This window comes from Watersipora subatra, chromosome 2 (assembly GCF_963576615.1).
Source record: "Watersipora subatra chromosome 2, tzWatSuba1.1, whole genome shotgun sequence".
In the NCBI taxonomy this organism is placed as follows: Eukaryota; Metazoa; Bryozoa; class Gymnolaemata; order Cheilostomatida; family Watersiporidae; genus Watersipora; species Watersipora subatra.
The window spans coordinates 7,073,812-7,090,625 of NC_088709.1; the positions used below are offsets into that span (position 1 = coordinate 7,073,812).

The 16,814-nt window shown below is 35.1% G+C and overlaps 1 protein-coding gene across 1 annotated transcript; it reads left to right on the plus strand.

Annotated features, from left to right (window-relative positions):
- The first annotated feature begins 4,690 nt into the window (after positions 1-4,690).
- Positions 4,691-14,521, plus strand: LOC137387392 (polyprenol reductase-like). The gene is made up of 2 exons (XM_068073805.1): positions 4,691-4,737; positions 13,392-14,521. Exon 2 carries the CDS (start codon positions 13,401-13,403, stop codon positions 14,334-14,336), a length of 936 nt encoding a protein of 311 aa, XP_067929906.1. The 5' UTR covers positions 4,691-4,737; positions 13,392-13,400; the 3' UTR covers positions 14,337-14,521.
- The last annotated feature ends 2,293 nt before the right edge of the window (positions 14,522-16,814 follow it).

Here is a 16,814-nt window from a genome sequence, read left to right on the forward strand (position 1 = left end):
GATTCAAAAAAATAACAGCCCATCATTGAGTATATTGTCTGCTTCTAATAAAGATCAAAATCTTCTCTTCTGCTTATCAATCAGCAGTCAATGAGTGTAAACAGATACCCTTAGCCAGCATTGTAAGCCTAACCCCTTTTTGTGCAAACCTTAGGAAAACAAAACATGAGCAAGCAACTCCAGCTGCTAAGTGAAGAGTACTCAGTTACTCTGACATAGAAATATACTAATATCGTTATGGCTACAACGATATCAGATTATGATAATCCAAAGTTTGTCTCTGGTTGAGAGAATGTTAGTGCAAGTGTTCGTTTAGGGCTTTTCTATAGCACACGATATTACAGCTAGCTATTACAGGAAAACTATTAAGTGAACTACTTGTAAGACTCAGCTCTACATACTGAGGCGACAACTTCCTTTCATGAATCAATGATTTATTCAGCCACACTAGCAATGCCAAATAAGATAGCAAAATGCTCGCGAGAAAATTACAGATGAATGGTTTAATGCTTTTTAGACAAACAATATATTTTTGCTATGTACAGAAATGTTATGACAGATGGTAAATTTATCGGTATATAAATTTTGTTCTCACTAGTAGTATTACTTGTAAAAAGTGAAAACTGAAAACCTAAAAAATCAGCGACCCCTGTTAGAGGGGATGTAATTATAAAGAGTTAATGACATGACCCGAGCTACCTTATCAGCCACACTTATGCTTTTCTGTACATCAGTACTGACAAGAGAGGTTTGCAGCTGAGTAAATAAGATAAATATGCAGCACTTTCAGCCTCGGAGTGATAATGACAGTTGATATTTTTTCAATACAATCATTTTGGTAATCGAATTCACTTTGTGCATCAAGACAATCTTTTGTGAGCACAACAGCAAAAAGATTTGCCTATATTTGGTGTGCTAATTATGTAAAATAGAAACAGGAACACTAGACCAAAGCATTTACATGTAAATCAATAAAAGCTGATTTGACTTGCAACTTTTTATAACATGCTTGAAAAACTGAAAACATGTGTGAGCTACACAAGCTATGACAAATCTATTTATTATAAAATTTTTTGAAATAAAATACAAGGAAAATGATACAATATGCGCTAATAATAGATCACCGTATGTAATCTATATATCTCAAAGTTTGTTGTCGTTTTATATGTCCAGCTATAGTTATTAAAGAACTATTAAAGCAGATTAAAGAACCCATGTCGCAGAACATTTGATGTCGGAATCTCCTGCTCGCCAGTTCGGTACCCTACCAAGTTACCTACATGAGATTGATAAATGCGCTAGGCGATGCATGTCGTTATATGTGAGCAAATACTTTACCGCTTCAAAACGCAACACAGGGTTACTGCTTAATGCCACAAAATACTGGTAGCTCTCATTAGTGAGCTTACTCAAATTATCCATTAGCAATGTGCCAGGCTAATAACAAGTGGTGGGCAAATTTCATTACATCTCATTGTTTATGAGCCAATTTTTAATACCCAGGCAACGCCGGGTAGCACAGCTAGTATATATATATAAAACCTAATGTTTTTGTGTTTTCTGTGATTCAGTCGGTCCAGCTATAGTGATAGGTATCTGGCGATGACAAATCTGTATCACAGAAGATTTAATCTCAGAACCAGTCGATTACCTGACCACTTGAGCTACGTGTGATTGATAGATTTATCAGGCGATATGAGTCGTTATCAAGGTTGAGATACACATGGCCTTCTGTGTTACGGAACATGACTAAAGCTTGCTCCCACAGCTCTTATTAATAAGTTTACTCAAATCCTAGCTTACTCAAATTAGCCATTGGCAGTATTTTAGGCTAATGGCAAGTGGCAGGCAACTACATCACATGCCACTGCTTATAAGCTGTTTTTAATACCCATGCAACGCTGAGCATTCAGCTAGTTTATTACTATAATAAGAGCTGTGTCTATTTATCTGTGCACACCCCGTATATAGCGCTAGGAACAAAGATTGCTTCCCATTGAAAACAAACTCAAATATTCGGCTTACCAATCAAGCACACTACCTTCTGTACCATCTTTCTTCTATGTGGAATATTTGTGCGGTGACTTATTACACATGATGATCTCTCATGGCGCATGGGGCTATCAGTGCACTAGTAATATTATAACAGTAATGTGTTGTGGTGATCCCGTACGTACAAAGCGCTATTGGATCTTGTTGTGAGGTTAAGCCCATAAAATCTTTCAATGCCTGTGTTCATTGATTTGGAATGCGATACAATGGAAACGCGCCATACAATTTTAATTTGTTTCAGTGTTGACACAGTAAGGCAAAAATGTTATACAGATGGGTATAGAAACCCATAGTTATTATCTAATGCAAACACTCGCTGCTAAAATTCATCAAATTGCTATATACATATCATATTCATATACTTATACATATATCATATACCATATATATCCTATACATAAAGAACATATCAAAAATTGGTAGCCAAGTAATATGTTAACCTTAGTAAATATAGTGACCCACATCAGCTTTAGTGTATTTGGTGGTTATAATCTGCAAAAAATTGTGATGCTACAATGTACTATGTGCAGTGCATACTGGTAGAGAGTTCTTACTTTTAAGGCAGACGTATAACATAAATGCTGAATTTAACGTAAATGAATTTAGCCTACTAAACATATAAAGCTAAGTTTTAGTATTTATTTTACTAAACTTCAACTTTGTCATTAATTAATGTTTTATCTCCTGTTTCCGGTTTCGCTTTCACAATAACTAACAACAAATAGTGCTAAGCTGGGAGAGGGAGAGGAGGAGAGAGAGAACGAGAAAGCGAGCATTGTATCTCTTCCACGTGTTGTTAGAGAGATTTCGGCAATCAGCATATCAACATCTTTGTTATTTTAATGTAATCAGCACATCTTTGTGATGATTTTGTTACTGCCAAATTCGTACTTTAAGAAATCTTTTTATGATATTGCAAGGCAAAAAAATGGTATAACAAGGTCATTGTAACTCAAGGGTGCTTTGTACATCCCTCCACTAGATGATAACTTTAACCACTAATTGTGAGTAAAGCTATATATACATTATTTGTATATATCTATATAAATGTCTAATATATAAGTATAAATGTGCTTATAGACGCATATAAATGTACATGGTATAAAAATATATAAATAATTATATATATATATATTTATATATGCATATATATAGTATAATACGTAAATATATATAAATATGCAATGTATATATTTATATATGCATACACATAGTATAATAAATATATAAATCAATATACTGATGGAGAACTACTGATGGAGAAAAAGAAGGTTGCAGTTTACTAGCAGTAGAGTGCTCAATATTAAAATATAGCATTTATATAAAATGTATATTAAGAGCTGTAAACTTTTAAAACTATTTAGTCTTTCTTAGGTAAGAAAGTTTATAGTTCTTAATACATTTTATATAAATAAATATATACATATATATATCTGTAGTGATATTTAAATAGATGGTGATGATACTTGTTGGAATGATGTCTTTGTTGCGTAAACCTTGATAATGGTAGTGCATTCTGCTGCCATATTCAGTGTGTAATAATTCATGAGATAAAACAATCCATGAAAAAACAAGACCTTGAAAACTGATTACTGCAGATTAGTTTTCTCTATTATTAGTTAGTGCAGATTAGTGCTACCTCTATAAACTTCAAATTATTTTGCATACTCGCTGAATTGAATCACTGATGAGTGTAATTTACACTGCTAGACAAGTTCATATTTATTAATCCCTTTTTATAGCAATCATTTACCATTATATAAAAAATATTGATATTCTGCTTGCATTGCATATAAAATGCTTGTTGTCAGAGCTTTTCACTTGTTACAGGCGGGTCGCTTGTTACCCATTCTTGAGGTATTTTTCTTCGGTAATTATATGTAAAAGTACAGTAGTACCCATAATTCTCAACAACCAAATTGTAACGTTTACTGCTGATGATTTTGTATTGCTTGTCTCATTGTGTTTACACTAACATACCTGTTAGAGGAAGGTGGTGTCCCTGTTTTTTTCTTGTAAAACTTCAGTTAAAGTTATAGCGTTGAAATTTATTTGAGTCAAGTGAATCGTGCAAATGTAAGAAAGAGCTGCTGTTGTATAAATTATAAAATAAATAAGTAGTTTTTTGCAAATGATTGGATGTGGTACTTTTGGTAGTCCGCTATCAGATCATTCTTGTTCAGATTTTGCACAAAATTTAGAAAGGTAGTCAGCATTTCTTCATTGCTACCCATTGCTTCAACTCGGGCAAAACTTGAGCTTGTTTCTAAACCTAGATAAACTAGGTACACCCAGATGTATTTTATCGAGCAAAATAGCAATAGCAGCAAATCTTCAGAACCCGAGAAAGTCTAGTCACAAATCCTGCTAATAATTACCATGTGTCTGAACATTCTTCATTGCAGCACCATTTTCATACCTATATGCAAATAGCAATTATCTGCTCTTAACAATCCTGGAATTGAGATTTTTGTTTAGTCTCAAACCTAGGATATTTTCGGAGCTATGCTATTTCGTTCATTAAACGTATTTTCTTGCGGAGAAAATTGCTATATCAAAGTTCGACCACAGGATAAACAAAGAGTTCACATTTCGGTTCCACTATAACCATTTTCGAAAACTAGTGGTGACCGTTGAACACAAAACGCAAAAGCGAACGAAAGAATTATCAAACCGTTTTTTATCGTAAGCTGTTATTGATGGTTATTTATTTTGAAACGACATTTAATATACATTTTTTAAGCGATAAAGTATGCTAATCGCTTTGTCACTCGCTGTTTCTTCTACGCAAATTGATGGTAATAAACTGAAACGTGTGTCCTCAAATTAGCACAAGTCAGTAACCTTATCATCCATGACATCACGAAGCAGAATTTTTATTTGACCAACTGCGTAGGAATAGAGTTATCATACAAATTACTTACGCTGAACAAGAAAAATCCTTGTGAATAGTTGTGATTGCTAGAAATAGATTTGCTGGTTACTTATTTATTAGGCAAGCCTACTATATACCAAAAAGCAAAGCAAATGATGAGCAATATAGGCAAACACAGCTATAATAATGAAAACGACATTCTACGAAAATGAGTATCCAATTAGTTATACCAGTACACGTGGAAGAGTGTGTGCAATCTGTGTGTTGTGCAAATGTCTTTGCCCTCTATAGCCTTAAACTATTCATTGCCAATGAAGAGAAGAAAGCTCAAAGCAACGACCTCAGAGTTTGTTCACTTTTGATAAAAAACAGGCCTGGTTAAAAATGAATAAGCAGAATTTAACTGTGGCTCTATGCCAAGACCAAAACACCTGTCAACATTTGTCTGAATGACAAGCATATAAATACTTATGTGGGATGCCATTCCTCACAAAAATTTAAACTGTCAAGAAAAGCATAAGAGCACATTTAAAACATGTCATCACATGAGGGACTTCTGTAAACACATGTATTAATTAAAAAAAATAGATTTGCGTATCCAGTTGGTGATACGCTTGTAGTAGGGAGTAGTGTGCGCTAATTATTCTTAGTCCTTTTTTCTCTCCAAGCTTTCTTTGTTTATTTTGCAGATTTTTTACAAGCTGATTTTAGTATTGTTTCATTAAAGCTTAAAGGTTAAACTGGGTGAGTTCAATACATTTTCTACCCTATGATCTAAAGTGTTATTTTAATATTGCTTCAGCGGCATTGGTCAGTGTATTATAGATTGATCTGGTTATTGAGTACACCCTGTTTTAATATTAAAATTATAACATTTAGTTGCCATAACTATGTAGTTTTATTGCACAGTTGCTTTAATACAGGAGAGTTTCATAAGGTTTTTGACCACCCTTTGCTGATAGCCTATTGCAGATTGTATTGTGGCCGCTTCACTGCTTGACATGTATTAACTACTATCAGCTAATAAAAAAACAGTTACAATATTCCCAAGATGTCCTGATTCGTTGTCTGCCCGGAGACTTCTGGTCGTTTTTGAGCCGCATGGCTGAAGTTTTTGAAACAGTTCACCTCTCAACATCTAAATGTTCAGTAGCCTCGACCTGTCTATTTAATGGGAGTATGGCTGCTGAGATAGTCACTTAGACATGGACATGTTACTAAAATGCTTTCAAGTTTGTATACTGCCATGATTAACTTGCTAAATCCAGAAATTGTCAATTGTTGGCGACAATGTATTTATTGGCAATATCTTCCAGAAAGCTATTATGGCATATGGCACAATTCATTGAAATTTAACTGGCCTATTTAGCAATCTATCAGCATTTTCATATTTGCTTCCTATGTTTTTTGATAAATATGAATTAACTTAGATTTGTAACCAACTTGCTGTTGGGCAGACATTAAAGCTGCATTAAAGCTCTGCAGTTTTTTTTTGAACAGTGCACAAAGAGCAGCTATAATAGAAAATTGCTTATTTCATGCCTTGAAATTTTTATAGTAATGCATCAATCCTGTGCCAATACCAATCCCACGCCAATCATCATCTGTGTCTAATACTTACACAAGGCCGGATCACTGGTAACTGATGGTGTCAGTATTGACTGCTTGGGTGTATGAAAAACTCCGTGTCAACCCTTTTTCTTTATCTAACCTTATAAATACTGGCAATATCAATTAACAGTTGTAAGGAAAGATTGTAGCAGCCTTGCTTTTTCGATGTGACCAATTGGCAACAGTGAATTGTTTCTTTAAATTGAGTGAGACTCCATTACTGATAACGATACGGCTTTTTTATATCATACTCTATAGAGAAGATGGCAGTTGAGTGTGTCTAACTGATGGGAGCTGAGAAAAGGCTTCCGCAAGGTTTAGGATTTTCTTTTCAATTGGTTGCACATGACAGGAACATTGTTCCAATACAATATTAAGGTCTTCCATTAGATGATTACAACCTTTATTATTGATTCCACCATTTTTTAACACACTACAATGGCTGTTGTAATATCAAGCAGTAAAACTTTTTGCCTCCTCTGCAAGTCATTCTCTTTTTGCATCTTTTCTCGCTTCTCTCTCTGCTGAAACATTGCTTTTTTAATCTAGCCCAAAAAACCATTTTTCGTGCAAGACAGTTGGTGAGCATCTTAGTCTGTAGTAACATTCGGTCTGCATTAGTCACTACAAAACACGTATTTCCTTTTCCACAAGGAGAATAGGAATGCTCTATGCTCCTTGAGTAGGCTCAAGAAAACCTTGCTGTACTACTTCGGAGACTCGTTTGCTGACCCCAGTTTTTATCTCTACCTCTAAATGTTTTGGTGCTTATTTAATTGACATTAAATCTGCCTCCACTGGAATGGAATCCTACATTGATGGAATTGATTCATAATCATCCCTTTTTGATATGACATCGATGAAGCTATATAACAACTCGGCAATGTATTTGCATCGTTGAAGCTGAGATTAAGTTTCTCCTGCCTCTTCATGCAGGCTGGTCATGCGCATTTAATAAATGAAAGCCTGGCCATTCAGAACAAGCAGTCTAATTTCTTCACATAGTGCAAAGACTGATAAAACCAGAATCTTTCCTAAATGCGAACCTGTACATCGCCCCACAATAGTGCTAGCCTTGCTTACGCAGGATTGATTTATTTAACAAGGAATTTTCTCAGACTAGCTTTACTACCTAGCTTTACTAGATTATTGTAAGCGTGGCTACTACCTATACCATGCTTTACAGCGATCTGTGTGTCTTTTGCTATGCCAACAGATGTACGAATGTTTTTCAACCAGTTACACTATACCCCTCTCCTAAATTAGGCACAAATATATCTGTTAGCAGTTATTTATGCTCTGCCTACAAAGTTTTTAACATACTGATTTGTGCACCTTAGGCCTAAGTGGTTGCAGTTCATCACTTTAGTGAGTTCTGAGCAGTTAAGTAAGTGGCTGTGACTTGGTAAAAATACATTCTAATGGTATTATCTGACTCAATATCAGCAATAACAAAGTCTTATTCTATTGGTTCTGAATATAGTGTACCAGAGTCGCCCATGCAAGTTGAGCTCAGACCCATCTGTTAAAGTACCTTTAACATGTATGTAACCTTGCAGGCTATTACTTTTCAATATTCTCTTCGAGTGTTAGATATTTTTCTAATTTCTTTTTCTGGCTCTGTTGTCATTAGGTACAGCTACATTATTATAGTAGCACTCTTGCTCTGCTTGTCCACGAACACAATATCTCAGCGGTTTGCTAAGCTGTGGTTGTCTACCTGGATGTCAAAGTTCCAGAGAACCTTAGCACACTTGTTCTCATTGCACTTGTAAGGAGCTTCCAACCAGTATTATGTTTTATTGAGGCCATATTCATTGCATACAGTGCACATGTGACATGACAACTCAACTCAGTATATACGCATTGCCTGCTAGCATGTTTGCATCCACTGATGGTGTGTTAGATGGTCTTTGGTGCATTTTTGTACAGTCTGCATTTAGGATCATTTCTTTTGTAATAGAACTGTAATTGGAGTTGCCCAATTGGAAGAAGTTGCTTCTGTGCTGCCTCGACTAGCGACTCTGTTTTGGCCATTTGGTCACTTTGGTTCAGCCACATATATGTCTGGTTGAGATCACTACTCTTAAATACTCAATGATAATAGGCACCATGTGAAGGCCTGGAGTGCCCGTCAGATTCCTCATCATCAAGGCGCAGTTTCATTGTCACTGCAATCGAATATATCATTAAGCTTGACCGATGTAAGCCTCTCATGACTGTTGTCTTACAGCAATATTCTAACACTTCTATAATATCCAAGGTTTTTAGAGGAGCCACTATAAGCTGTAACAGTAATAAACTCAAGGTTGTAGATAAATCTTATGAATCTAGGTTGATTGATACGTTGACATACCTGTTTTTAATTTGTTTCGAGTATAAAATGACCTATGCCGCATTAAGCAGACAAAAGTTTTTAAATAAAGCATTAAAACATCAGCCTCTCAAACAAACTCTAATCTCAGCAAATTCAGCTCGTATAATATGACTCACCATTAACAACTCAACTCGGCAACTCAGTTTATTATGAGTAGACTCTGAATTGTGATTTGAAAAGATCTGAGCTTGTACTAAAGTAGCTTGCTGGCTGGTAGGAGTTACGCACAGGACAAAATGTTATCAGCATGAACTATGAGCAAATAAGATTGATTTTACTACAGAAATCAATTCAAGCACAACTATTACAAAATTTAGTCTAATAAAAATTTAACCACTGAGTTCGAATAGCAATGTTGCAATAGCATTTTGTGAAATTCTATGGAGAACTCAGTGTACTCCTTGAAACACCTGAAAGACTCTTTTATTTAATCTTATTTTCTAAAAGTTATGACTAATTTTATTTTGGTATTAAAAAGTTATTTTTAATTGTAATAATTTGGCTATAAGTCATTGAAAAAGTGTATAAACTCAAGTACGTTTCATTTATTGTTTAGTAAGTTTTTGTATTTAAAATAGATGTTGTCATAGACCAAGAATCAATTGTTATATCTTTATGTAGGATGTTGCAAGATATTTGCAATGAACTGCTCCTTCACAAATTGACCACTGTTTTTGCGCAAATTAAATTTTTACTGTTTTGATTTGTCTTGGCTCGCCTACAGTTACATTGCCTTACATTGGTTTTGTCTAAATTATTTCTATAGTATTTATAATACTTTTGTGTAACTGCTTCATTGTAGCCGCTATTCTTGAGATAGCCTTCTTTGTTTTTAAAGGTTTACTTGCAGCAAGATTCACATTACAGTTATTTGGTATCAAAAGATTCACCATGTCTTACTCTGCTGTGTTGTAGGTGCAAAATATGTGGAAATGTGATCACAAGCTCTTAAAAGCTCAAAAATGAACAGTTAATCGCAGCTATCATGAAACCACCGTAGATTGGAATCAGTTTATTTCTCTGATGTAGTCATTCCACTTGGTTATTGTTTTAACGCATGATGTTATCACATGAATTGAAAGGCCAATAAAAGGCTCAATATAAAACTTCTTGTAGCACTAGTTTATGACAAATACTTCGGGTTTTACCGAAGAGCCCTTACCAAATATAGATGCTCGCTACTTTACAGTTTTGTTTTGGCTTGGTCTAATCGTCTAGTCGTGATCTGATCATGTGGCCCATACTTCCTGCCAAACAGCGCCAATAATTTCTGCAGCATTTTTCGACTATCACAGGTGACCAACAGGCTCGTCATGTTTATCAGAGGATGATATGCACTTCTTCGAGTTAAGGTTAAAAAATTAAACAAATTTTTACGGTAGGTTTTGAGATATCAGTGCTCATAATGACAGCGTTACAAGGATGATAAAATAGACGCGTAAGAACAATAGATTGGTTTTATTGAATGCGTGAAGTATATTTGTGAAAATATTTCGACGAATGAGGTTGCATGAAAGTGTAAACAGAAGCCATCTTGTTCAAGTACGGCCCATTTGAGCTGTTTTGAAAAGAGATTCTAATCTACGGCTGTTTCATGATGGCAGCGATTAGCTGTTCGTTTTTGAGCTTTCAAATGTTTGTAATCACATTTCCACATATTTTGCTCCTACCACACAACAGTGTAAGACATGGTGAATCTTTTGATACCAAATAACTGTAATGTGAATTTTGTTGCAAGTAAACCTTTAAACTAGATTTCTAGTTTCCTATTTGTTTTCACTTGTTAGCAATTTGTGTTTAAATGTGCTAAGGTGTAACAGTATATGACAGCTGGAAGCAACAGCTATTTATTTGGATGGTCTCAATACGTCGTGACAAAGTGCACACAGCTGTTAAACAATAAATGCATCACATGGTCGCTCTAGCTACAAAGTTAACAAGCTCTCCTGAATGTCCAGATGTACGAGTGAGTAATTCTGGATGGCGATAGTTTGTGCTGCGAACAACTGATCATGTGATAATTCATTATACCGAGGTATAATGAATTACGGCTTGTTGCATTTCATCCATGATGGTGGAGTACAACTGAAAATTTGAACTTCTCTCCTGCAATGACATAGAAATAGAGCGATTGTTGCATGCTGGGAAATTGAAGCACAAGACTACTCGTTTAATTCATTTATTGAAAATATATGTCACATTACAAACAGGAAAGAGCTCAGTATATTGACCTCATACGACCTTCACCTGGCCATGCTGCGAAAATGTTTGTAGTTATGAATTGCATAGTGTTTGTCTTATTTCATGCTTCTGTCTCCGCGCCTTCACTTCTGAACTGCATAAAGGTCAACATCCAGTTCAAAGCACACTCTGGCATAAGTCAACTACTAATAGCTACAACAACAGATTTCTTCTCAAACGCAAACAAGCTTGTTAACTCTGTCAGTTTATACTTAGTGTAAGACAATCACTGGTGTTACATGCTGCGAATTCGTTGTCATATTTTTCATCTTCATAGCATGTAGAGTAGACTTGTCTATAACGTAAATAATCCAGGAGCGTTTACATTATAGGGAATTTATGTTATAAGAACAGTAAAATACATGTAAATTGCCTAATCTGTTTCAATATTTTTCCAAGTTCACCCCTTTAGCCATGCAAAAAGGAAAAAACTTTACTTAACTCTTTTAATTTATGGGCTGTACCGTAACTGCAAAATTATTGGTTTGCATCAACAATGTTTCTGCTTTTTATGATCAATCTCACTGGTTTTATAGACCATGATTGCAGTAAATTTACAACAACTTGATAGAGACTGCACATTTTCCGGCGTTCATTTACACCGATTTGCTTATTTTTTTAAACAGCAAAATCTATTCTGCAAAGTAATACTAACAACAAATGTTTTGTGAGTTCACATTAAGGCAAAACAACAAAATCTTTTTACTATAAACGACATTTCTACCTGTTCTCACTATTCAGGGGCCGAAATTTGGATAAAGATAATTTTTGACGATACACTAACTCGTGACATTGACACTGGTAGATCGACGTTGTAACACCTGCACCAATAGATTGTCTTTGTAGTTACGAACAATTGCGCAGCTATCCTATTCGCCTTTTGTCGACACATTTAACGATCTTTACGATGAACTAGAATGTCACAAAAATTATATATAGGCCTACTAGATATAACCCTAAACTGATGGAGTTGTTTTTTCCGCAAGTGCGACGAAATCAAATAACATTCAAATCGATCTTGAACTCTCGCCTGACTTGACACTTTATGTTATGTAGATTTTTTACATAGTAAGAAGCAAAAACTTCACATAATTTTTTTTACGTTTTCTGGAATTTACATTCTAGAAGGTTATAGGAGGTTATAGGAGCGTCTACTGTAAAAGTTTTCAAACGTCGCATATTTGATTCTTCGAAGCGATTCAAACCTTCATTTCAAGGGGGTATCAAGGTATTCAAACCTTCGACTCAATGGGAGGTATTTTTGAAAACATCATATCAACAACGAAGTACTGCGTATCATGTAAACATCAATATTCATATTATTGCACAAATCTTTGTGATCGGAGGTTGGATTTTCATCATCTTTATTGCAGCACCCCTACGCAGCTCTGTTTTCAACGCACATGTTTTACAAATATTTTAAAACTCGTTTACTTTAATATGTCAAAAGACATAAATATTTTATAAATTTTAATTCACAATATTTCAAAATGTCAAAATATGTGGAAAATTTTTCTTTCAAATTGGGAGTTAATTTCTAAAATGGTGAACGTTCTGTTCTCCGACGAGTTAGTTATTACAATGCTCGACCTAGCGGTTATGTTAAATATTTTTTTACAGATACATGTAGATGTCCGAAGAGAAAAGAATACGGCTGTGTAAAATTAGCTGGCAAATGTCATAAATAGTCATTGTAAATTGGAAGGGGACGCCAAACATCTCAGGAAAGCGTGTGGGAAAAATTTCTCACACGTTTTGACATCGACATTTGATCTTAGACACATTTTAATAGTGTCAGCCGCGGTATAAAATATGTGTCACACTGTGGCTAAAAGCGCAACAGACTAATATAAAAACCGTGAAGTTTTGCAACAATTTCTTTGTAGCATGTAAACTCGTCAGCTACAAAAATTGGGAGTTGTGCCACCACTCGTGCATATCATGTAAATAATGTCCTTTCTTCATTCCTACGATCATAACCACAACTTTGAAGCTCAAAGATTCGTAGTATGTAACACTAGTGAATGTATTTAGCTACATTTTATGCAATGTAGGTGCCTGACTGCATCACCACCAAGCTAACTTGTGATGAGTTAATTGCATCCGCATTTTCTCCTATCACAGTGTGAAGTGCTAGCTACTGTCAGTCTATAGAGCTTGTAATTGGCACATATTAAAATTATTTTATTATATTGCTAACTAGCTGATGCTCAACCAAATGTTTTATGCTTACAGATTGCTATAATGGATGCCATAACGGTTTTGCTTTACCTCTACTGGACCAGTGATGTCCTGCTTGCCCTATATGGCTGGCCTACTACCTTTGACTGGATTTCACCACCAAAACTTTTAATCGACTTGTTTCAGTACGGAAAATGTCGTGATGGTCAAATAGAGAGCTCTTGGGTCAAGTTTATAGAAATACCAAAGTCTTGGTTCAAACATTTCTATTTCTATGGCTTTTTGGTCTCATCCTTCATGGTAGCGTTGACGGTTGGTTGCTTCTTGTTCAATTATGATGTTATTGGACGTCGGGAGTTGGCTGAGCTGTTTGCCGGCCGAAAGGAGGTGATTGATGAATATGCAGTTATGATAATATGTGCTATGATGCTTCTACAGCACACGAGACGAATCTACGAATGCCTGTTCATCAGCGTCTACTCTAAAGGAACTATGAATATTCTGCATTATATTCTAGGATTTCTCCTTTACACAACCGTCCAGCTTTGCGCCATTTCTGACGGACCTAAACTCACCTTGGAAAATAGGAGCTTGTCTACTCGACTGCAAAACTTTGACCTTCTGGAAATCATATGTCATCATTGGAACAAATGTCTCGGTTGCATTATTTTTGTATACGCTTCGTACTACCATCACAAATCGCATGTGATTCTCGCTAATCTTCGCAAAGATCGGTCTGGAAAGCAAGTTTTGCACAGGCAGCATGTGATACCACGTGGCGGGCCTTTCGAGTATCTCTCCGCTCCTCATTTTGTTTGCGAAATATTGATCTATTTAGCTATGGGCCTCCTCGCCTTTCAAAGCTTTACTTTTTTGATGGGTCCCGTGCTGTTCACCGTCACCAATCAAACTCTGATGACTTATGAGACGCACAAGTGGTACAAGAAATGTTTTAAAGACTATCCCAAACGGAGTTGGCTTATTCCATACATTTTATAGTTGTAGGCAACAACGATATTTTGTATCAATTAATTATTGTTATCTCTCCTCTTATGTAGTATCATAACCAACTTTGGGCCAAGTTTTACTGTTATTTAATAATTGAAATAAATAATAGTGTCATTATTATCAAACATTTTACAACTCCATTCATAAATTCATTAATAAACCGATCTTAGTTCTTCATTCACGTTACAAATATTGTTTTCAAGTTTGGCCTAACCTAGTTCAAGTTTGCTGTGACAAGCATATACAGTGAAACATGGATAACTCGCCCTCGGATATAACGAACACATGGTTAACTCGACTGGATTTGCTTGGTCCGTTCCCACGCAATGATAAATGGCTCTATATAACTCGAACTCAACACTGTTATAACGAACTGTTTTTTGCCCAACGGCTACCGAAACGGTTGCTATCGCTTTAGAAAATCACTTTATTCCAAGCCATAGAGGTAAACCTCAACTTTTCGTAATTCATAAGTGTCGTTATTACCTCCATCGGCAAAATATTTTTGTCAACGACTGTTCTAAAGGTTTGGTGAAATTTGATTTAAACTGCTATACGATGAATACGATGAATAGGACTAGCCGGGTCACGGGCGCAAGGATTTTCGCCACGCACATACAAAACAAAAACAGCATGTTGTTTTTGTTTTGTATTTGCGTGGCGAAAATCCTTGAGTGCGTGACCCGGCTAGCCCGTGATGAATAGTTTTCCGACGTTGATTCCGTGTTGAATCAACGTCGGAATGTTGAATGTTTAAAACGTCTTAAAATTGTTGTAATTAAACGTATACGTTGTCTTAGCTAAAAAAAACTATTCATCGTTTGACCTAAACACAGAATACGTGTGTACATTCAATAAGTATCCATTCAAAAAGCGTGAGTGATATACAATGTACCGTAAAACCTCGTAAAACTTTTAATTGAACTGCCTCGGAGTGTTGCTCTTAACGAATCCCAGGTAAAGTAAGATAATCTTTGCATAAACTTCAAGAAAGATCGGCAAAATTGATCGTGGGTAAAACGCTCAAAAGAAAAAGATGTCTTTTCTTTGAGCATTTCAGCAACGATCAAGTTTTGCCAATGTCAATCTAAAAAACGTCCTGGCAATAACATCACCTCAAACAACAAACCAATCTCAAGTGATAGAAAAATCTCTATACGTTTTGATAAAACGTTTTAAACTTTACATTGGAAGCATTTAATTTGAAACAAGCCAGTTGTGCTTTTGATTTATATTATAGTTTGTATATGTTCATGTATCTACTAATAAATAAGTAAATACATGGACTTGTGACAGTGCTCTGATAACTTGAACACTGATAATTCGAACACTTTTGCTCGGTCCCTTGAAGTTTGAGTTATCCGAGTTTCACTGTATATGCAAGGCTATATATATATATATATATATATATATATATATATATATATATATATATATATATATATATATATACACATTTATGTAAAACTGTCTAAGAGTTGAATTTCATTTATTGTAATAGCTAGCTTATCGATTGATCTGGCAGCCATTTCCCTGTAAAGGTACTGTTGGGCCATATCCTGGTGAAAAAATCTGTTAACATGTTGCTAAGCAGAGTCATTGATGCAGAATCACCACATCTCAGGTCATTTGAAACAAACAGTTTTCTTCTAATTGGCTGTAATGTACATGCACATGCACAATTTGGCCATGCATTAGAAAACAACTACAATTTCAATCAGCCATTTTCTGGCACATTAAAGAATTGTGCGTTATTGTTTAAGTCAGTTGACCAATGAGTTAGCGTCAATAAAAAGTTATAAAATGTTCGTACAAAATGTGATAGTCGCATTTCTCAGTTATCTTATAAAACAATTAAGTGTTGAGACATAAAGAAATGCTTTTGCTTGCATTTGCGTAGAAGAATATCATTCTTCAATGTATTTACTGACTTCTAAAAATAAACTACCATAAATTCTGGCATGTAAGTGGAAAATTGGACACCAAATTTGAAGTTTAAAAATCCATCGTTGACTTATTTTGCTGTGACAGTTTTCTAACATGAATTCTCATAAAATTCAACTTTGAAAAACCATCGCAAATCAAAATTACATGATATGACATGGATTTATTTATAAAATAGTAAAGTACTAGTAATCCTACTCAACATGAGATGAATCAAACACAAAGTTCCATTCTTAAACTTGTTATTGTAAGGATTTTCTTCTAAAATAATGTTTTTTTAGTTTAATGATTTTTTTTAGTTGCTGCTTATAAGCCAGCACTTCAGTAATCTATTTGACACATCCACTATTGTCTATTCATCTTTTTTGGTACATGAATCACGATTCCTGACAGAAGTCTGCATTATGGCATTGTTTTTCTGATAAATATGTATTATCAGAAGTAGCAAGTTCGCTCCATTGGCGATCGGGCAATATAATAGTGAAGCTTTGTTTTTCGTGCCTGGTGATCTTCACTAGAACTGTA

Coding starts and splice junctions, on each gene's coding strand:
- LOC137387392 (XM_068073805.1), top strand. CDS start 13,401: ATGGATGCCATAACGGTTTTGCTTTACCTCTACTGGACCAGTGATGTC.